At 37.8% G+C, this 24,424-nt stretch overlaps 1 protein-coding gene across 2 annotated transcripts in view; it reads right to left on the bottom strand.

Moving 5' to 3' along the window:
- STAC (SH3 and cysteine rich domain) overlaps positions 1 to 24,424 on the bottom strand; it is a 144,543-nt gene that overhangs the window by 38,113 nt on the left and 82,006 nt on the right. The window contains exons 3-6 of one of the 2 annotated variants that reach the window (XM_072412126.1): positions 22,782 to 22,882; positions 21,683 to 21,764; positions 20,524 to 20,639; positions 4,653 to 4,728 (exon numbers count right to left, since the gene is read on the bottom strand). In XM_072412126.1, the coding sequence (XP_072268227.1) occupies positions 4,653 to 4,728; positions 20,524 to 20,639; positions 21,683 to 21,764; positions 22,782 to 22,882 (375 nt within the window). The remainder of the gene's footprint in view (positions 1 to 4,652; positions 4,729 to 20,523; positions 20,640 to 21,682; positions 21,765 to 22,781; positions 22,883 to 24,424) is intronic. The other variant, XM_072412127.1, reaches the window with a different exon arrangement.

Below are 24,424 nucleotides of genomic sequence, written 5' to 3'. Positions count from 1 at the left end.
CCGGGCACTACAGGTGATGAATGGGGACTACAGGTGATGAATGGGGACAAGAATACAGTCCACAAATTCATCACCTGTAGTGCCCAGAGATTGTAGTTGAACCGCAGAGGTAATCTGCAGTTCAGTTCCATTGTGACGTCACATGGGAAACTGAACTGCAGACCTCTGCAGTTCCACTACAATGTCCGGGAACTACAGGTGATGGTTGCCCAGGAAAATTTCACACAGCCACTTGAATGCATCCCAAGCTTCTAGCTGCTGAGAGAGATTGTTTGAAAACATCATCCTGCAAAACAGACTTGATCTGTGGCCCTATAAATATCCCTTCCTTCATTTTTGCAGTGCCTATGTTTGAAAACTTCTCAACAAGCAACTGAAAACCCATGGAGTTTGATTTACCCATGGCCTTTACAAGGTTCTTTTTCAAGCCTAACTTGATATGGAGAGGTGGCAGAAATATTTTATGTGGATCAACCAGAGACAGAAACTTGTCACTGCCTTTTCCGGGCTTATAGGTATCTCTTGGTAGCCAATCACGCTTGACATAAAGGTCTCCCGTGGATCGGGTGGCATACAGAGATAGGAAACAGCAATATTTTGTGACTCCTCCTTAGATTCCCATCAGCAAGCTTATGAGATCCCCATAGATGTTATACTGGTGTGTTTTATACTGGATTGCTTCAAGTAGTAACTTTATGTTGTCATAAGACTTCTTTAGGTTAATGGAATGGGCAATCAGTAAACTTGGTTTGGAATTGCCATTATGCAGTATGACTGCTTTCAAGCTTCTTTTGGAGGAATCAATGAAGATACTCCATTCCGATGGAACATGCTCTTGTGGCAAACTGTTAAAGAGTGCATTTATATCATGACAGTAGCACAGTGAGCCATCACTAGTGAGGAACGTTGTCAAGTTATGATTTTGTTTTCTGTAGTGAGTTACAGCTACACCCTTTCCAAGCATATGCTTCTGTTAGTGAAGCAAGAAGTTCTGCTTTGCTTTTTATTCATACATTTTCTTTTTTTACAGAAATACGAGTTCTTCAAGAAGAAGTTGTTTAAATCACCCTATTGTATTTTGCTACATTTGTGGTAAAACATTACAGAATTTGTGAAACAAGCATATCTTGCATATTTTGGTATTAAACTGGGGGACAAAGATAAGTATTGGGCTCCCCATATGTTATGCAAACCTTGTAGATGTCTACATCAGTGGAAAAACGGAAAACTGAAAGTTTGAAATTTGGTGCACCTATGGTATGGCAAGAGCCCAAAAATCATCATAATGATTGTTATTTTTGTGCTGTGAATGTAAAAGGTTTCAATCATTACAAGAAAAACAAATGGGAGTACCCTGATTTGGAACCAGCAAGACGACCTGTGCCGAATGGTGCTGATGTTCCCATACCAGTGTTCAGTACACTCCCTGATATTCCTGTATCCGACATGGAGAATGTTGGAATGTGCAACATGAATTGTAGCAAATTAGGACTCTTAATCAGTCCTTTTTGGGAAATGATAGGTTCATTTTGGTGTTGGTGAACCTTGATGGGGGTTACCTCTGAAATACCTCTGAGAACAAAAATTGCAAGATTATTCCAGCTGGAGGTCGGAACCAAGCAGCCAGAAATCCATCTTCGTGAGCAGGAATGACACACCATACCAGTTGATGGGTATGGGGTGTGTGCATTGCAAAATCTACTTCAGGGACTTCTCCAAATATCCTGCAGGCGTGTAAACATCGCTGTTATCAGATGACACCCAAAGGAGCCGGAACCAGCTGGTCAGCCAGGTCAGAAGACTTGCCCCCAATACATTAATGACACCTATTAAAGAATATCAGCGGGAACCTGGGAGCATTTTTTTCTGAAAGTAGGAGGACATCTGAGTAGGAAGTGGATGCATGGATGTGGCTGAATGTGGCAAGGGGTCCTAGGGGTAGATAAAAAGGGACAACTGCCCCATATCTACCTCTTTTTTTCTCTCCAATCTTCATGGAACCCAGCCAAGGTGCAGGTTACAGAGGACGGACTCCTTGCGTAACATATCATTTTACTTGTGATCATGTGATCATTATTTATTTTATTTGGAATAATTTTTGATTACTTGTTAACACTTTTCTCTGTTAATAAATCTCTTGTTATTTTAGATCTGTGTGAATATTAGGCTAATAGAGACTTAGTAAAAATACTGCTTTCACGAAAGGGGACAACATAAGGAAAACAGGAACATTTTCCATCATTATTGGCACTTCAGAAAATTTTCCTTCAGAGGATATACAGGGTTTGGAGTGTAATCCAAAATTAGCAGTGGAATTGAATATGAAGGAAGTGTTTCATCAAACCTGGAGTTCTCCTAAGAAGAGCTCAAAGATTTATTACGTGACCAAAGTCTGTCAAAACAAGCATCTGAACTTTTAGCATCCAGGCTAAAAGAAAAGAACTGTCTGAGACCGGAAGTTAAAATAACGGTTTATAGGACAATAGAGGTAAAAATGGTGAACTTCCTACTTGGTCAGCAAAGAAGATACACAAAGTACCCATGTTTCATCTGCTTGTAGGATAGTAGAGCAAAGCAGGATCATTAGAAAAAAAGTGACATGGCCTCCAAGGGAAAACCTGAAAAAAGGTTCAGCAAACATCAATAATGAGCCAATGGTTGAGAAAGAAAAAATCATTCTCCCACCACTACACATAAAGTTGGGATTAATGAAGCAATTTGTTGGACCTCTGAACAAGGACAGTGGTTGCTTCAAATACATTTGTATTACCCCTGTTAGATTGGCGAAAATGTTCCCATCCACCTCACCCTTTTGTTTTCGCGGCTGTGACTCTCAGGGCTCTATGTTGCATATTTGGTGGTCCTGTCCAATAGCTAGGGCGTATTGGACCAAGGTATTCAGTCTGATCTCCAAAATTGTGCAGCAAACGATTTGCTGTACAGTGGAAGCAGCTCTATTTAGTAAATTTGAGGTGTCCCTTTCTGGACCCACTGTGAAATTGATCAGATTGATTCTACTGGCAGCCAGAATTTTGCTGGCCAATGATTGGAGATCACCCTCGATATCTATAGACCCCATTTTCGCCAAATTAAATTGGATTATGATCAATGATAGATTGACTCATACCCTGAAGAATTCATTAGACAAATTTGATGACATATGGGAACCTTGGACAGTATTTAATAATGTATAGAGGTTGGAATATGTTGATTCCGCTAAGGATATGAGGCCTTTGTGATTGATCGTTTTTTTTGCAAACTTCCTCACCTTTCCCTCCTCCCCTCCCTTGTAGTTGTTATGTGTTTTTCTTGGTTCTTTGTTTATTTTTTGTCATGTGGCGCAACAAGAAAATGTTATACGTTTAGTCAATGTGCAATCTTAGTATACTACAGCTCGCTTCTATGCCCCAGTTTTTTGACTAATGTCTCAACATGTTTGTTGTGGGAAATATTCACTTGCATATGAAGTGTTGTTCATATTCTGTATGTATAGACGAGATTGATAATTTAGTTTGGATTTTTCTGTAAAGCAAAGGGTTCAATTGTTGGCGCATACACAATATGTTCTTGTTCTTGTTATACCTATGTTTTCATTAAATTTACTTCTTTGTTTATTCTTTTAATTGTTTTTCCTTTTTTTTCATGAAAAATTTTTGTGTTGCAAAACTTAAAATCCAATAAAAATTTTGAAATACAAATACATTTGTAGATTCTTCCCTGGATTGAGTACTGAAAAATTAAAAGCAGGAATTTTTGATGGACCCAAGATTCAAAAACTGATAAATGATTAAAATGTCACAAGTTACATAACTGATACTGAAGCTTCTGCCTGGCACAGCTATGTCATGGTTGTCAAGAACTCCTTGGGTAACCATAAAGCACAAAATTAGAAAGGAATGGTGCACAACTTCTACACTATCTCTATAGCCATTTGCAAAAATTTCCAGAAAACCTTGACGATTTCAGTGAGGAACAAGGGGAGAGGTTCCATCAAGATACAAAAGTATGGGATAGACACATGATGGCAGACTACTGCTGGAGCCTTCAAAGTGATTGTCCTGATCATCAAAAAAAAAAGATTGTGGGTTGTGCTGATCAATAAATGCAGCGCCGACTGCATTTATTGATCAGCTCAGTGTGCGATCCCCGGCACTAGAGGTTAAATGGGGACAAGTCTCCCCATTCAAAACCTCTAGTCCTCTCTGGGAAAGCTTTCCTCAGCCAATCAATCAGAGGGCACTAGAGGTTTTGAATGGGGAGACTTGTCCCCATTTAACCTCTAGTGACGAGGATGGCACACAGGATTCCCAGGGCTGCATGAACAAATGCAGCCCCTGAGAATCCACTGCGATCCCGGAGCACTAGAGGTTAATTAACCTCTAGTGCTGGGGATCATATGATTTCCTCAATCATCCTATGGTTTCGCAAAATCTGTTCACCGAAATTTTGCTGACCCATCGGAAGTTGACATTAAGTATTTCAAAAATGTAATTTTGTTTACGTTGGCATATCTAATATATATATATATATATAAATGTATTAATATATATATATATATATATATATATATATATATAAATTTGCAGTAAATTTTTAAGTATATGACATATATCACAGAATAGCATTGACGATTTAAGAAAAAAAAAACTCACCACTATCACTTCGCTCTCTATTTACATCCAATAAATATGAATCTCCTTCTTCAGGTACATCTGCCAAGTCTGCAGTCTGTAAAATAAATCAGAAACACATCTAGGTTTAAACATATATACCAATACCCAAAGATTTGTATCTGTGTATAAATAATAAATTGGTGGATATTAAGAAATAATATAAAAACTAATAGATACCATTAAACTAAAAATACATTTAAAAAAACAAATTTAATACCCCACTTACAGCCACAATTAAAGGCGTAAACTAGTGCTCTCGAATCTCGAAAATCTTAGTTATAAAAGCAAAATCAGTAAATATTTATCTATAGAAGATACCCCATAAAGCAAAAATGTATTAAATCTGTTGTGTTTAGTAGATGAAACCCATGGCAACACAATTCACGTTATAATGTATTCAAATTACACGTTTCTCCAAGTATCTTTATTGTTTAAATAAACACAACATGAAAAAAAACTAGCATAACAAAACATCATTCAAGTCCATAATTAGGGTAACAATATATTGTGGACACCTTACATGATAAAACTCATTATAAAAGTCAGTATTCCACTAACCTTACTCTCTCCTCCAAAATCTATCATGTATGCTAAAGCCAGACCTATTCATCCTTCCCACCCCTCCTCTTCTGCTTCCTCTCTTTGTAGTTCTCTTCATTGGCTTCCATTTTTTGACCTTATAGAAAGATACTGTACTCCCCTAGCCGCTCTCCTGGCTCCTCCAATGACCTACTAATGACTTACTGTTTCATAACCTTGTCATACGCACAGCTTCAAGATTTTTCTAGGGCTGCTGACTCTCTGGAATGGTCTTCCACTTTATATTTGGTTTGCTCCTACTTTCTGCTCATTTAAAAAAGCACTCAAAGCCTATCTTTTCAAACTTGCCTATTCTTCTATCTTCTTCTATCTCTGAAACCCTCACTACCTACCAACCATTCTATATCTCTTTCCTACTGTGTGCTGCTTTCCCCAGCTTTTAGATTGTAAGCTCTTCTGGGCAGGGTCCTCTGCTCCTCCTGTGTCACTGTCTGTATCTGTCTGCCATTTGCAACCCCTATTTAACAAACAAGCTGTAGGTCATATTCACCTATCAATGTTCTGTGAATATTCTTAAAAGCTGTGATTTCAAACAGATCTTAAAGGTAGGTTCAGACCTGTAAGTGCTCATGCAAGGCTCCCAGAAGCTTGCACTGCAGCGCTAGTTCTTACAGAATCATTGTTTACAGTTTTGAAGGAGGATGTCAATGAGTGGTACATTTTGCTCCCATTCATTCTCTGTTGGGCTGCCATGGGTAGATGCTACATGTAGAGTATCCCCTGAGGCAGTGGATCGCTGGCTCTACTGTTCCAAAATACTTGCAAAAAACAGTTACCATTGGACCAGACAGGTCTGTTCATTATCCTTCATTTTACAGGTCTCAATAAGCCCTAAGAATAATCAATATTTGCATACAATCTTTGAGAAGTCTGCAGCACAAATCGGAGAAGTGAAAAGAAGAACTTTCCTAATTTAATTTAAGACAATATTTGTCAAATGATGTACATGATATATTATCTACATATATATATATATATATATACTGTATATATATACTTATATAGCTAATTATACAACACCCAGATATACAAATTATTCTAAAAAGTTTACAAAAGGAATGAGCACAGAAATAAATGATTCTGCTATTTGCAACAGTTGCCTAGCAATCGGTTGGCGTAAAGGAGTTGGAATAGCTGAATCACAGGACTGACTGGAATCACTGTCAAACCTTTGTGCTGTAAAATAATTCACATATGACTATTTCAACTACATATTTATGCAAGTCATCTAAATATACCATGTTTAAGTTTGAAAAACTTTTTTAGGTTATTTTTCATGTATACAATGTATCATGTATCATGTATACAATTACCAGTTTTAACGAATGTACATAATTTGTAATGTTTGTTCCGAATGCCTTGTTTTTTTTTTGCTGTCTTGACAAAATATTTAAAAGTCAAAGAGAGAACTTGAAATCAAAAGTGTTTGCATTCATTATTTCATGGTTATATTACTAATGCCAACTGTGTAACTCTGTGATTCTGACTAATATCTACATGTAATATGGAAAGAACATCTATGTTTGTAAAAATAATTAGTTTTCTGACACATCTCTCTAATAATAGGTGACTTTGCCAGCTTAAATGTTTCCTAGGGATCCATGACAGATGGTATATTTGAGAAAAGTAATAGTGATCAATACCACCTGCTGCTGACATTCTTGTTTTGATAAATAGCTGAAGTTTCAAAACAGTGGAATGTTGACAGTGCATAGATGTTTCATTATCATTTGTCATTATATGGCCTAAGGCATGGCTATCAGAGTTATATTATTAGGGATCAGGACTAAATAATGAACATGAATGGAAAACTATTAAGTTGAGCATTCTTCAACTTAAGAACCAAATAAAAAATAATAAATAGGTATGTTTTTTAGCATGCAAAGCAACTATATGATGCTTTTATAAAATACAATGAATTACCTAACTATTTTGCATGCTAAAAAAAAGCTAGTGATAAGTGATAGCTTGCATGAAAGCTCATTTACTGCTAGGTCTGGATATGTAAGTACTAAGCAGCTGTGGGTTCACCTAGTATAATCTAGAAAATAATATCTGCAAAATTTTTTTGGTTTCAGTAAATTTTTATTAGAATTTTACAAAAAAAAGTTTACATTCCAACTTTCTGAACAACTGGTTAATAAAGTTAGGCAAATAAAGTATACAGACAATGTAAGAAAATTAATGTCCATCTCTTTCGATGTATAAAAAACATACTCATAAAAATAACACCCCCCTAAAGTCCATGCAGTTGTCCTTGGAGATGAGCATTGTCCATGGGGAGAGACATTGTCCTTAAGAGGTTGTCCCCTAACGGGGTGAGCAACCCTCCCACCCTGCTCGGTAGGTTTGGCCTTTAATATTCACAACAATTAAAGTGCAAATAAACTCAACAAAGAGAGGCAAAGAAAGAAAAAAATAGAGAGATGGGAGAGAAAAACAGGTAATCAGGTCATAGCAATCTTTAACGGTGCCCCTTTAGATAAAGTTGGTCTCCCGGTTGGTTTACCTGTACTTTAAAGCATAAAACTTGTTTGGTTCCACCCCATTGGTATTAATATTCAATCCATGGTGACTGAACCCTATGAAAGCAGTTAATAAAGTCAGTAAGTATTGCTCACATTTTTTTATTTACCAGGAACCAGGTCATCTTTAACCTGAGCTATAGTTCTGGGGTAGCAGACCACCAGGCTTTCCCAGCACCATCTTAGCAGCAGTGAACAGGTACGTAAGCAGTCAAAACTGGACTGTAGAGCACACCTCCAGTTTCAGGTTAAGTAGCGCTTCCACCGGATGTTTAGGAAAGGAGTGACCCAGCAGAGTGTACGCTATTTGGTATACATGTGTCCAGTATCTCTCCAATTTAGGGCATTCCCACCAAGTATGGTACAGGGTACCAGGTATGTTGCAGCCTTGAAAAGATGTGTTCCTCACATCGGATTTCATTTTGGATAGACAGACTTGCACCATGTACCAACGCATCACCAATTTATAATTTGCCCTGATTGCCGAAGCGCTAATGCTGCAGTGAGCCATTGCGTCCTATATTTGTTCCCAGTCCTCCTGCTCCACGTTCATGGCCTATGTCCCTTTACCAGTGGTGCATGTAGGACAATGGGGCTCTGCACCAAAATATCATGGAGCATTGAGATCACCCCTTTCGCCTGAGGGTCTCGAGTGCACAAGCTCTCAAATACCAATAGAGTTACTGCAGAGGATGGCACCCTTAACCGAGTCTGAATAAAGTAGGTGACTTGCAATAGTTTGGAAAGTCTCAGAGGGTGGGATTTGGTACTTCTGAACTGCAGCCGAGTTTAGTATTCCAAATGGGCCCAGAAAGTGGAAGATTTTCTATTGACCATGGTCCACCCACCACTAAAACCTGCGGGGTCCTCCAGTCCTGGTGGGAACAGGGTATTTCCAACTATAGTAGAGAGTGGGGAGTGTATATGTTTTAAACCTCCCATTTTCCACACTGAGTCACAGGGGGGGGTTGCACAACAGAGTCTCCACCGAGACCAGGGCAAATTTTCACAACTTCCATTGAAACTCAATGAGCTGACCCGGATGGAACATGGTATGCCGTAAGGGGAGAAAGCTGTGCCACTGTGTAGTAAGATGGGAGATGAGGTACCAATAGGCCCCCCTGACTATGAGGTAAAGGGTCTGCCAGGGTATATGAGGTCTGCGTAAGTTCCAGATAAAGGCCAAAACCCATTTTTGCAAAACATTATTATTAGAGGTAGGGAATTTGATTAGTAGCACCCTCGCGGGGTGCAGCAATTTCGGCAGCCATGTCATTTTTATCAAAGCTATGTGTTCCAGCCAGGAAGTTTGGTACCTCTTCCAGGACTCAAGTAGAGAAAACAAATAGCGGGCCAGTTCTGGAATGTTGGCAGCATACATGGTTTCAAAGGATGGTGTAATATATACTCCTACATAACGTAGACGACGTTCCTTCCATGTAAATAGAAAGGAAGCTTGGATAGTTGAATCCGTTGTGGCCGTTAAAGTGATATTCATTGCTTTACATTTGTTAGAATTAAGTTATAGGCCCGATTGAAATTTGTGGAGAAGGGACATACCATTAGGCAGGGACACCAAAAGGTTGGATAAGCATAGTAGTACATCATCAGCAAAGAGACTAAGTTTATGAAAAATACCGCCCATCTCTATTCCAGTGATATCCAGGGGGTCTACTTTTGCCTGAGCCAGTGGCTCCATCGCCAAGGCAAACAGCAATGGTGAGAGGGGGCAACCTTGTCTAGTGCCCCTGCCTATGAGAAAGTAGGGGGATCTATATCCCACGTACTGCATAAAGGCCCAGGGAGAAGCAAACAAGGCTTATATAACAAAACTGCAAAAATTCAGACCAAAGCCCCATTTCTCTAGGTCATGAGACCGAGTCGAAGGCCTTTTTAATATCTAAGCGGAGAAGGAATGCTGTGTGTGTGTAAGCTGTAGAATATGATGGATGTTACCGCCTGTTTTTCTTTTAGGAATAAAGCCTATTTGATTCATCCCTATCAACTGGTTTACTACTTTTATTTAGGCGTGTAGCCAGGATAGACCCCAACAATTTAACATCTAAGTTTAGTAATGAGATCAGGTGATAAATAGACCATGGGGTGGAACATGTGTCTGGTTTGGGTAACATGCATATCGCTGCTTCCAGCCAGCTAGCTCCAAGGGCTCCCCCTTTCAGAACAGCATTAAAGACTTGCACTAGGTGTGGCACTAAGTCTGTAGCAAACTATTTATAATAGGTGCCCGTAAAGCCTGGGCGTTTGTTGCTCTTGAGGTTTTTGATAGCCTGTAAGATATCTACTTGCTTTATCGGGGCTTCCAAGAACTCTACCATAGCTGATGGGAGTTCTGGCAGGGAAAGTGTGTTCAGAAAATCCACCATGGCGGTGCTATCCAGTTGCTTTTCAGCCAGAGAGAAAGTGTATAAATTGATCTGTGTTTGAACAGCTTCTTTCCCACGTCCCTCCTACGGGTGGCAGCAAACTTCAAACATAGAATATTCCTGTTCTAGACAGTAATTTTGTGCTATCTGCTGCTTTTTATTCTGGGAGGCCAATTGAATAAAACGGCCTCTAATGATCGTTTTGTCAGCTGAGGTTTCCCTCAGGATCTTAGGAGTATGGTTAAGGGAAAAATAATCAGTGCAGTGCAGCCTGAATTTTCTGCCACACTGTGGGATTGCTTAGAAGAGAGTTATTTAGGGACCATTTAAAGGAGTCTGGTCTAGGGAAAAGTGAAGCTATCATTGTCATGACCGCGTAAGACCAGTAGATCTAATGGGAGGTTCGTTGTGGAAACAAAGATGTGGTGATAGCAGGAGAGAAGCTGATGCGGGTGTGTGAAGTCTAATTTTGAAGAGTGGGTTTCTCTCCACAAAACCGCCAACATACCAGTATGAAAGGTAGCCAGCAGGCTGTAGTCTTCTTGTGTTGCACTGTTGGGTTTTGCAGACTTTTTTTAACCAACCATGGCATCAAAAGAGCATTAGTATCCCCACACATAATTATACCTCCCTGCACATGTTTTTGGATCAGCTGGAGAAATTTAGCAAAGAAGGCATTCTGGCCTTCGTTGGGCACGTAGTACGTGACTAGGGTGTTTGCCCTTGAATGAGTAATGACCTGAGGAATAGAGGGGTGGTGGTGGACCAGGGAGGGAGAAGGCATAGGCAGAAGTACAGGTAGGGAAAAAAGTGTAGGCTCTGTTTGCCCAAAAGGAGACATAGTAGACAGTAACAACAAAAAATATCAATCTAATAAACACATTAATTTCCAAACATGGAACACAGACAAAAAAAGGTGAGAACCCAGGCTGGGCCATCAGACTTGAACGATCATATTGGTCCCTGTGGGGTATGAAAAAAGAAGCAAAGGTCCGTGAAGAGATACAAGGTGAGGCTTTTCAGGTCACCCTCTGCGAACTTGGTTGACTGGCATCAAATGTGTGGGTATGAGCAGGATGATCTCAGCATTGGAGTTGTCTCTGTAAACCATGGGGTAAAGTTGAAGGAGCCTTTGGTTGCTCAGATGTAGCCAAAGAGGAAGGCATGGGTAGCTCCAAGAGCAGAAGCCGTTGTGGGCCTCTGAAAGCGAAGTGATCGCTTGATTTCTCCCGATAAAAGGAGCTTGAAGGGGTAACCCCACTTGTACGCAGTCTTCTGGTCTTGGAGGATGCGCAGGTATGGTTTAAGTTCCCTCCGATGCTGGATAGTAGCTGGGGCCAGGTCAATAAATAGCTGATAAGCATGACCTTGGAAGGACAGGGGCTCTTTGGTGCGGGCGACTTGCAACAGTCTATCCTTAGTGCGAAAGCAATTGAATTTTACCACAATGTCACGCGGAGGGCCATCTGACCTGGGCCAAATCAAGGTGTGATGGATCTGGTCCAGTTCCAACCGCTCAATAGGAATCTCGGGACAGAGTTCTTGGAACAGTGCTGTGGCTGTAGACGTTAGGTCAATGATTGACTCTCGGAGCCCTCTGATCCGCAGGTTGGAGCAGCGGGACCTGTTTTTTAAATCCTCCAGTTTATGGTGCAGGATCTGGACCTTGTTTCAGGTTATCCAGGTCCTTTTCATGGCCCTCAAGCACTGTTGTAACATCATCCATGCGGTGCTCAAGTTGCACTGTGGGGTGACCAAGTTCTCCTTAGTGAAATGGACAGTAATATGTTTAGCTATAGAATCTAGGGCTGATTGCAAAATCGACTGGAATCTTTCAAGCATGCCCTTCAGTTCCTAGAGAGGTTGCTGTGGTGATAAAGAGGGAAAGCTTTCCAAAAAGAAATCTGGTTTGCTGGCGGCCACATGGTCTACTGACAAGACATCATCTTGCCTGCAGCGAGGGCTAGGGCTGGCTTAGCTGATAGCTTCGATTGGTGCCGCCGAGATTGGTCCGAGATGCCATCAGATCTGTTCTTCACGGGTAATGCGGTAGTCAGGGAAGCGGAGGAGAGCCAGGGCACCGTTATCTGTTGGTAGTGGTGCCGAAGATGTGTCCCTTTGTCCCTGCATGGAACAAAGCCTGCTCATAGTGCTGCCATAACCTGGTCCTTCGCATGCGCACTGCATATCTCCAAAATTTTAAATAAAATGTATGTTTTTAAAAATGTCAAATACTTTAGTGCAAATATGGAAATTCAACCTGCAATAAGGTTTGTAAATCCCCTGACTGCCTGAATGACTTGGTTGAAGGAAAGGTGGCCTATGAGTTAGGCCAGACATGAGAGAGGTTTTAAAGGGCCATGTGCTTTCACTAAATAATGTTTAGCCAGATAGCCAGTGGTAGCTGTTGGTTGCATGACACGTTGTGACATGATAACATAGCAAAAAAGTAAACCATTAAGAGTGATTTGCACATATTCACCTTTAGCATGATCACAAATTTACAGATTGAACGACAGTTCTTTGATAGTGGGGAACACATGTGGCCACAAACAATTCAAACACCCTGATAGTTATTTTTTTCAAAAATGTACTTGTATTAAATTTTTAAAATTAGATGCAAAAAGTGCATAAACAACAGAAAGAATTAACAATAGAAGACATACACAATAGAACAAAAAAAAACAAATCCAAATATATCAAATATCAGTTGTGGTAGCATTTACAAACCATAGTAACATACAAAAATATAGCAATTACTATTATTATTATTATTATTATTATTAATAATAAACAGGATTTATATAGCTCCAACATAATACGCAGCGCTGTACATTAAATAGGGATTGCAAATGACAGACTAATACAGACAGTGATACAGGAGGAGAGAACTCTGCCCAGAAGAGCTTACTAATGCCACAAGGTGCATCACTGTATGTATTCCAACAAAAAAGGAAATAAGGCTAAGAACAACCGGGGACATGAAAAAAGGATATGAATCGGGGGGTGGGGGATAACGGTAGGAGCCTAGAAATATTATTAGAGCCTATTGTATATGTATTCAATATTTAGCCCCTGAGGGGAAGATTAGCAAGTGACTGAAATATATTACAAGAAATCAGATATAAGTGCTCAAATTGCCATATATTTGTAAACTCTCTCATAAAGCCAGGCTGTAAAATATTCCACTAACTGGATATTCTCAATTCGTAAGTATAGATCAAAAAGGCCAGGGGGAGAGGCCGATTTCCAGTGCCTAGTGATGAGGCATTTGGCGTTGTCAGGATGTGTAATACCAGTTTTTTACTAAGCTTAGAGAAGGTGCTTTTAGGCAAAAGAGTGACTACATCCAAGGGTATAGAAGTTTCAATCCAGCAAATTAGGTCATTAGCCATTTTTTTAATATGGAACAATAATTGGACAAGTCCAAAATATATGATACATAGGGCCTGATTTAGTAAAGCTCTCCAAGGATAGAGAGGATACACTTTTCACCAACTGACACCTCCAACATACGTTACTAGTGGTAAGGAAAGTAGCGAGTAGTCTGTCAGGGGTGAGATATCAGTGCATCAGTATCTTGTATGGATTTTCTTGCATGCATTTTTATGTGTGCAAAAGGAAACTCCAGATAGCCCGCTGAGGTTCCTTCCCCAAGGCCTGTTCCCACACATAAGATTGCTTAACAAAGACCAAAAAAAGATAAGGTAAGAGTACGCCATTTGTGGAGGAGAGAGTAAAGTTCCCGGAAAAGTGGCACGTAATTGCTTCTATATAGGGAATTATAGGTGGAAGTTATGTGGACACCATGGTACCTAAAGCGGGCCTCTATAACTAACATTTTTACTTTACCAAAAAAGGGTAAACAGCTTCAGGCAACAAGATTGTGCATGGACGGAGGGGGCTTTTTCCCATTTACAGCAGGCTATGTCACCCGATCTTATGTCTGCCATTTTGGTTTAAATACATAAAGGTGGTCAGGACACTAATCACCACCCTACTGTTTTTTAAATGCTCTTTATATCTCAGAATATAGGTGTCATGCATGGAGAGAAGGGACCACTAGGGGGCGCTATGGCTTGCTCGGAAGTGGTGTGAGCCCTGAGAATGACCAACGTGAGTAATCAGGTCTTCTCCAGAGCCTGCCAGGTTGCGGTCCTTGGGCACATCAAGGTGGGCAAAACACAGTACCAAATTACAAAGCAGAAGATAAGTTGAGGAAGGCTGGGGTTGAGGGAGGCAGCAAGCAAGAGGGGACAGGTCAAAAATGCCAGGAGTCAATTGCCAGGGATCCAGGAGACAGAAACTAGTGACACAGTGGCCACTTCAGGCACAGGGAACACAGGAGACACTGGGAGTAACAGGAGACACAGGTGACTAAGGGAAAACCACAGACGGACAGAAACACTGGAGCAGCATAGGGAAGTTGGCTGGGAACCAACAGACTGGACAACGAGGAGTTAACGCAGGAGCTGGACAGAGGAAACACTGAATTAAGTACCAGTTGAACAGGAGCTAGCTCAATAGAATTAGGGGCTTGGCACAATGGAGACACATTGCAGGAACACAGAGTGCAGTGTGTGAGCTAGCTAAATAGCCAGGGCTGGTCAAGAGGCTATTTTCTGATTAGCCAGCTGATTTGACAGGATAGAGATTCGTGAGGAAGAGGTAAGTGTGACAAAAGGTTTTACCATAATAATATATAAACCTTTTTTTTTTTAATAGTACAATTACATTTTAGCAGTAGACATTTAAATATAATGAATATATATATTTATAATACATATCATGTAGAGGTTGTATAGAAAATTAAATTTGGGCAATAAAAAAACATTAGATATTTTCTTGGTTTACTTGAGATAATTATAATATTACATTTTACTTATAAATAAAGTGCACTCTGTCCTTAATATATTTATACAGGAAAACCATTTTATTATTGGAAACAAACACTTTGTTTTCATGTAACGATTCCACTTTATTTAGTAGCATACAAATAGAATACAGTTATAAAATACATTAAGGCTGCTGTCCAATATCTATGACTATCCTAAAACAAAAAGTTAAAAAAAAATAATGTTTTATAAATGTAAACGTACAAGTTTAGTTCATTTTCCTTGAAGAAACAGGTTTCAACAAACAGAAAGAATGTGAAAAATCCACATAGAGGCATGTAGAAAATAACAACTGAAAATAGTCACAGATATTAGGATTACAACCCAAGGTTTATCAATTAAAAATACAGAAAGAGAAAAAAAATGAAAGGAAAAAAAACGACATTCTAAAATTATACACACATACAGCATATTAAATACAGTATTTGTGCATGTCAAAAAAGCCAGTAACCAGTCAGAAAATGTAGAAGTATTTATAAATATAGAAAGCTTAAAAAAGTCTCACACAATTATTTTATGTTTAATAAGCACACTTTAGGTGTGATTTATTTAAAGAAAACTGTCAATATTACAAATATGTGTTTATTTATTTTTATTTTCTAAAACTACTACAGGATTTTAAAGATTTTTATTTCTATACAAAAATGGTAAAAAAAAAAAAAAAGCTTTTTTCAGCTAAAAGCATGATTTTTGGTAAAATTGGCACCTAGAATAATCCAGGTTTCTTTCTACTATTACCATTGTAGTTTAATGTGACTTTGTAACTGCTGACAGATACAAAGTGCTTTGGGATACATTGATCTGCCCAAAAGCTGAGCCATTCTAATAAAGCAAGGCTACAGCATTAAATAGTTTGCCAGAACTTTGCTACTGACCAGAGAGGCAACCTATTATAGTGGCTGGTCAAACTAGGAATGTATTGAGCCTGGAGGAAATTTGAGACTAGCAGAATGGGGTGATTTACTAAAGGAATGCAAGATGTTCACTTACCATAGTGAATTATCACTGTGCAAGGGATATTTCCCCTAGCTTAGTGGATATGGGAAATATTTTCTTTTCAAACAATTTTAAATCACAAGCATCCACATGATTGGATGGGTAAAGCCAGTAGCCCTTTACCTAGTTTACTAAGCTAAGTGATGTAAGCCTGTAATGTACACCTTTTATTTTAAAAAAAACAAGAAGTTACCCCAAAGTTTGCAACAAAAGCAATGGGCCTGATTTATTAAAGCTCAATTCTAGGTTTGTGGGATCAACAAGGATCCCCCATGATAGTATTTCCTCAGTCTTGGAGAGTTTAAACAATCAGGCCTAGTATGTACAGTATTATAGATTTTTTGAGGCCACTAGTCTTCTATTTCCCACTTATTTGCAAGTGATGGAAGTGGACTCAGAAACCGAACTTGTTATCTAGCAGTAATATGCAGGCTCTGAGGCAATAGAGTTTTTAACATAAGTATCTGGTGTGGAAGAGAAAATGAAAAGCATATTTCTTTATCAAGAAAGAACCCATTGATAATAGAAATAGAAGAACAGTAAGCATTTAGCGCTGGAAAAGCTGTCCCCTGCCAGCATGTTAAGGGAAAGACCCTTTCTCTGTTTGTCAAAGCAGTGGTTTCTCTGCAGAGGTCTGACACACCCCCTCTAAGGTAAATCTACAGCTTTTCAATAATGATAACTTTTGAGTTCACATTCAATGAAGTTTGAAGAGGTTTTAATGTTAACAGGCAGGCAATCTTCGTCCATCCCTACAAAACAATGAACAAAGCTAATGCTTCCAGATAATTTTAGAACTCTCTAGCTTTGACACAGCAGGTCTTTTGTACTTAAGCTGTGGCTACCCCTTAAAGAAGACTGACTGTAAGACTTTTGCTGTTTTGTTTTAAAATAGATTTACCCAATTTAAAGCGTAATTAAACTTGTAGTGGGAGGTAAGCTTCTGGCAAAATTTTGGCACATACTTACTTTGTGCAGTCACCCTGCAGTGATGACAGGTACTGCATGCTTGAAAAGTGCTATCAGATGATGTAACCCCTGAGCCATGGTATTACAGGTGAAGCAAAAAGCCACCAGGAGCCAGGCAGTTAGGTATGCCAACTTATGCATTGCATGCCTCTTTTGTCAAATATTACTACCTCAAAGTGGTCCACTCTACTTCCTTGTCAGATACTTCTGGGTGTGTGACTGGTGCTTGGTGAATGGCCCAGCACTGTTATATTGGGGCAGGGAAAGTCAGTTTTCCTGTGTTTTTCCCCTTCATTTTCCTAGGAAGTCCAATGTGATTACGATTCATACGAAGATGGGATCACATTTTAGAACCAAGAATTCAGAAATGCAAAAAAGTTTTAGGAGTTCACGAGCTTTGTTTGAATAGCTGTGTCTGGCTGTTTATGTTTACTGTTCCCTTGTAGATCGAGTTCAAGTATTGTATAGTGTCACATTATTATCAAGGACATAATACATACCCAATCACATGAATTAAAAATATATTAAAAAAAAATATTCCTAACGCTGATTGTATTTTGAAGTTAACAAAAGCGTGCCCCCAAAATAGGTCAGTAGTTATGAGCAACATTGAAATATTTTGGTCAAAATGTTTTGGAATAAAAGAGAAGGGCAACATTGGAGTGTTTTTGTTTTAAGGGTACTATGGGCTTTCCACGGTCAAGCATTACAAAAAATTAGTTCAAGTATTCTGCACCTATTGTTGTGCCAAAAACATCCCCTTATTACATTAAATATTCTTTTTTTTCACAAGTAGTGAAAAACTTCAGGAAAAGGGTAAAACCCAGAAAAAACAACAAAAACTGTGATTTTTTTTTTGCTTAATTTAGCCAACAATAAAATAATGAATTTTGCAAATATCATTCTCTTTCTCCCTGCTGGTCAGCTGTTGCAAAGTATTATGTCATACCCGTGCAATATGTTGTCCTACATTATATAGGATTGGTATTAAAAGTTGATTTTCTGCACTTTCCTGTTTTTATGCTTATCAATTAACAATATACCACATAAAACAGAAATCACAAAAAACAGAAGCCTGATAGAAAAATTAAAAGATCCAAATCAAAATTCAACTAAATACTTTTAAAAAACAGGTAAATTTTCCTCCATAGATCACAAATAGGCTTTCAAAAAACAAGAATAAATAGTAAGTGTAAATGGATCATTCATTTTACAAGTATAAAATTATCTTTAGAGTTTAATGCTACAGTTATATAGCTAGATGATCATCTAAAATGCCCATAGATGAACTCAATTGCAAATACTCATTACGTCCAGACAACTCTTTTTCCGTTAATCACTAATCCTCATATGCTATGATCAACAAAACTACTTTATGGCCCTTTTCAGACTTGTGTTAACTGCTCCCTGACAGCCCTCTACAACAGCTATGCTGTCAATAGCTAGCAGTGTTTAAAAAATGCTTTGTGTAGCGGTTGAATACAATTGCAGTTGAATTGCAATTCTTCCTCCAGAGGTGGAAAAAAAAGCTGTGCAGCCCAAAGTGATATGAGGCTTGCAGGAACTGCACTGCAGTAGACTACAAAAGCATGCAAATGTGCACAAAATGGTCCCTAACCACACCCTTTCATTTGATAGGAAGCATAGCTAGGCCACAAAATGTTTGTAAGTGAGGGAACACCTTACCTTAAGCAATTATTACATTTCACTCAATTAATCTCAGGAACTACTACCCCATTATGTAAATAATTAGCATAAAATAGATGCAGCATGTGCTTGAGACCAGTAATGGTGTCATTGTAACACTTAATTTGGCAGTCATACTTCATGGCTTCAAGGAAAAATAACATATAAACATACAAAGGGTGGTATAGCATAATAAATTTGATTTTCCTTGCTCACAACAGATTTACCATAAATGGTTTATTTAATCTGGTGAAACCTGTTGTTATTCATAAATTGTACTGTGTCACCTGCCTACATTAATTAATATTAAAGCAGAACTAGCCTCTTCCCAGGTAAAGATATGGATAGAGCATATTACCTTAGGCTTCAGTAACAATACAGTGCTTGTTTTGCATGCATTAGGTGTTTAAAGATAAGCACCTGAGAATTAATTTTTTTTATCTACAGAAGAATTTTTTCCATTGACAAAAGGCAGGCTACCATCTGTCCTTTTCAGCTTAGTGAGGAGGGTATGAGCATTGACAACATGATTGGTAATTATCTATTTGCACAGTGGCACCAGAGTGACATGACACTTATATTACAGTTTCATTCTGCACAATAGCTGAAATACAATTACCATGTCTTTATCTAGTAAACTTTGTCAGTACATTACTTTATACTTATATTATACTTTTTTATTTTGAAATAGGCAAATGCAAGCTAACTATGGTACACAGACAAAAGCAGCTTAGCTGAGCTTGTAGGTAGAACATAAAATCACAGTAAGATTTTTTTTAAAGCATTTTAAAGCAAATTGCCTACTTAATTCTTGCTAACATGGTTAATATAGTTTCATTCCTCTGCAAAGCCCTACAAATTCCTGAAAATGCAAATGAATTCTAACAAAATACACTATGTCATCAGCTGAGCTGCATTGTGTGGAATTTTGCATGGCCACATTTCACAAAGATGAAACTTGTTTATATATTTTAATATGTCCTTATTAAAGACAATATTGTGCTAGTGACAAATGCAATTAGAGATACTAGAGATGCTCAAGGCATTATAATTCCAACTTCAAACAAATGTAGAGATCGGTAGAGAAATTCAACTGAATTCAGAAATTTCAGGTCAAAATTCGTACTTTTTTTTAGTAAGCAGTATTATAGTTCAGCTGAGACAAACCTCAGCTTTGTTGTCTAGCAGTTTGATACCGCTAAAAAACCCGTCAATGACAGGTAAAGAAGGGCTCAGCTAACATGGCCACCAGGCAATGACAGCTTTCATAGTCTGGTGGCCAGATTGACTGAGCTGTAATATACCTGGTAAGGTAGAGCTTAGCCAATTAAATCTTCAGACAATAACAGCTGCATTGGCTAACAGAATGAAAAACATTTTACATTGCGTTCACCCTAAATTTAGTAATGTAGTATAAAACTTTTAATTTCGGCTGCAGTTAATTCTTAAACATTACAATAAAATTCACTATAGAACGATGGTAATGGCACTACAGGGTGAATACAAGTAAAAAAAAAGTACTGTTTCATATACTAGAACTTATGTTCTTGTGGTGCATGTCACTAGCGCTGAAAACATAATTCTGAAAAACCAATCACTAAGTAAAAAAAAAATAAAATAAATAATCCTATATAAATAAGGATTATACTAAAAAATATAGGTTATATTCTGATAGCAAGAAGCTCTACAAAAGCAGCTAAATTCTGGAGTATAAAGATTGTGTTCCAAAAGAACATTTGCTAATAGATGACAAGATACCATAACAAAAGTAACATTAATTTAAACAAAGTATTACAGAGCTCCGATTGGGTGAGTCAGATCCACTTCCCGAACTGCTCTTCTTGGTCTTCTGTGCCAAAGAAGTCCCAAACCGCAGCGTTTCATATACAGGGTCAACTTTGTTACCACATGCTGGAAAATAAAAATGTTATACTATTGAGATTTTTTTGGTTTTCAAATATTTTTATATTTTGTTTTTAAATGTTATAATGTAATATTTTATAACTTATTCATCCATAAATATTTATAACTTATATACTAGGTCCTTTATATATTTATATGCAGCATTACACATACAGTAGTTTTCTGCACAGCACGTTGGACACTAACAAATGATCTAAAACTTAACATTTCCTAACAGTTCCTGCAAACTTTTCACAAAAAAAAAAACAAACAAACAAAAAAAAACGAATAGGTGAAAAGAAATTAGGGTTAATGCACTGTTCAGTGGGCAAAGTAAAGGTTGTAAAAAAGACTGTTAGCTGATAGGGAGACCACATGGTACTCACAAAAAAGTATTACTTGGAGAGGGTTAAAAGATACATTTCCTAAGGAGACCTACTATCTGGATATTTGAATCTCATTTTTAAACATTGTGTTTTTATTAAATTTTGCAATATTTTTTAGTGTATACAGTACAACCATATAAGATCAAATAAAACAAAAAAAAAAAAACACAAAAGAAAAAAAAAACCTTGATCACAATCTTAGAAACATTACTCTTCTTTTTTTTACTTTTGTTGGCCCCCATAAATTTGTGTCTTATAGTTCAAGCAGTTGTTCCAATCACGCATGCACTTTGCTGTTTGTACACATTCAGTTCTTCGCTAAAAAGACCTTTTTGTTTTAAAAAAAACACTGAAATAAATTTTAATGCCATTGTTTTTATTTGCAGACTTATTAGGAAAACCCTTCCTAAAAAAAATTAGACATAGCAATAGCATTGGAAAAATATTCTCATACTTCCTGTTGAGTATATAGGACAAGAAGTAAGAAAATTCTAAGGATGAGACCTTGATGGGAAACATTGACAGCAGTTTTCACCATTCCTTTTATCCAAAATAGTTTGGGCTTTAGGTATATTTCAAAATTGATTCAATTTCTAAAGCAAATCAAATTATTTTAATTGGTATACAGTATCAAAAGTTTTTAATGTGGTATATATCAATACTTACCAATAGGCATTACTTCTTTGATGCATCCAAACTGTTCATGAATAAGTAAAGGAGAACTATAATATCGTCGAAAACCTTTAGGCTACGTAATGCCATTGACAGAAAAAAGAAAGCAAGTAAAATAAAGGTCAGTTTCCTATCAGAAAATTAATTACACCAAAATAGACACAACTAAATACTTATGATAACAAGGTTACAAAGTATACGTTAATTTTATAGTGATAACTATAAAACAAGGAAACATGTAATTAGGGACATCTGGTTATTGAGTAACATCATACAACCACACCAATCCAGTTACATGTGGCATGCAACCAACTGGAAGCACTACTACACTGATACAGCAATTGCTATAAAGAGAATTCACTGTGGAGATCCAACTGCATAATATAGTCCAGTGTTTCTCATTTTTAACATAAATGAACCCTTGAAATAACATTTAGGTTTTAGGGAACCCCTTTTTTAACTACTATAACCACAACTCACAGTACATTAATGAGGTGGCCACATACACCCATATATATCACCCTAAATATTGAGTGAAGCACCAGTGTATTTAATAAGCTTTTTTCTTGGTAGACTATTACATTGACAGTGTACTCTGAGCGAAAACTCCATGCTCCCTCAATGCCTGTTTTTTTCTAAAGTCAACAGGCAGCTGGAATATCAAGCGGAACCCTAGCTAGCACAGTGGACTTTTTTTAGCTGAACCCTAGCTAGCACAGTGGACCTATTTTTATATTTTCCATTTTTTACACACAGTATTCTTTTAATAAGCAGACTATCAGCAAGAAGAATCTTGTTCATATTGTTCCTCAACCTAATTCTTTTAAAAACAATTACAGTATTTTTGGGATAAAGCCAGCGGCTTTTATTAAGTGATTGACTGTATATAATAATATCTACTGTTTAGTAAATACTCTTTCTTTCTTGAGACATTTGTTTAATGATATACACTAATTCTTTTGTTTTTACCTCAATACATTTATCAACTGAAAGAAAATGCCATAGCCCTTTCATGTCCCTCAAAAGATAACAAAAAAGCAGTATATTTTAAAATGTATTACAAGGTACAATCAAGTTTCATATATTTACTCACCAGTTTTCCCATACAGCGCTGAGCAGCGATTGTTTCTGTGCATTTATGATGAATGCTCATTTTACAAGCTTTGCATCGTAGGCCATGTTTCATATTAGTCCCTGTCAATAAACACAGATTTTAATTAGCTTAGATCAATAGTTTCCATGCAACTGACAAGTTATCTTTTAGAAAGCATGACCTGCTAGTATACCTAGATTATTTAGGATTCCCAGCTGTAGGTGATGTTTACACTGTATCATTTTATTCAACATGTAGTCCTGAGAATTCTAGTAACAATACTTTTTAAATTACCCCATGATTTTCACTTTTCAGACTTTGATTACCTTACTGCTAATTGAGACCCATACCCAGTATGGTAGTTACCCAGGCATAAAAATCACATTTTATATAGACAGAAATATTAAGGTAGCTGCATTACAATGTTGTTTTGTAAACCGGGAAAAAAATAAACATTTTTGCAGAGCACCTAAACAAATAAAACCCCCTATATTTCTGAATGAATATGTATTTTTTGTTTAAATTAGCAGGTAAACACCACATTGTTTACTGCTCCAATATGGCAAATGGTCACGTAGGGCTTTTTAGGCAATAGCAATGTGAAGGGATTTGCTTTTGGTCAGATGTGATGCATTTTTTTTTCTTTTAACGTGTATATAGAATTACTTAATCCATGTAAGTGGTTAGAAGTAAAACATCTCCTAAATATTGTATGTAGCATCTGAAGAACTATGTAGCAACACTACCTCAAGCTAACACCTATAAACTATGGGGCAGCAAAATAAGGTTAACCACAGTACTACCGCTAGTATACTAGTCTAAACTTTCCATGGAAAACACTGGTTCATCTTATGCAAACACTTATGCAAATACATGCATCAAATACAATGATGCATGTATTTGCTGTCTGCTTGCTGATTGACCCAAAGCTATCACATGGAATTAGTCACAGGTCCCTCCATACCTAGACATATTAAGTCTGGAAAAGATACACTTTCTTCAGTGAACCTGGGAAAACTTGTAATAGATTGAAATTTGCTATTTGTTAGCAAATGTTTTCAATCCTGAACCAGATCCGTTCCATTTTTACTGGTTCACCCAGGTTCACTGATGAAAGTTTACCTCCAGACTCAATGGCCCTGATTTATTAAAGCTCTCCAAGGCTGGGGAGAATACACTTTCACCAGTGAAGCTGGGTGGTTCAACAAACCTGGGATGGGGATCTGGTCCAGGATTCAAAGCATTTGCTAGCAAAATGCAAATGACATTGAAGAAATCCATTCCAGGTTTGCTTGATCACCTAGCTTCACTGGTGAAAGTGTATTCTCTCCAGCCTTGGAGAGCTTTATTAAATCAGGCCCAATACGTCCAGGAATGGAGGGACCTGTGACTAATTCCATATGATAGTTTTGGGTCAATCAGCAAGCAGACAGCAAATATATGCATCATTAGGGGTTGCATAAGATGAACCAGTGTTTTCATTGCAAAGTTTAGACTAGCATACTAGCGGTACCACTGTGGTACCATTCCGGCGTTGGCGAGCTTTAATAAATCAGGCCCATTAGGTATTTTCTTTGGGTCCCAAGCTAACTAGATTGGTCAGATAGCAAGGGAAATATATGTATACAGTATGTTGCTGGAGA

The sequence above is a fragment of the Pyxicephalus adspersus genome, chromosome 5 (assembly GCF_032062135.1).
Source record: "Pyxicephalus adspersus chromosome 5, UCB_Pads_2.0, whole genome shotgun sequence".
Lineage (NCBI taxonomy): Eukaryota > Metazoa > Chordata > Amphibia > Anura > Pyxicephalidae > Pyxicephalus > Pyxicephalus adspersus.
Note: the sequence above shows the minus strand (reverse complement) of the source record. Positions and strands in the feature narration are given on the sequence as shown.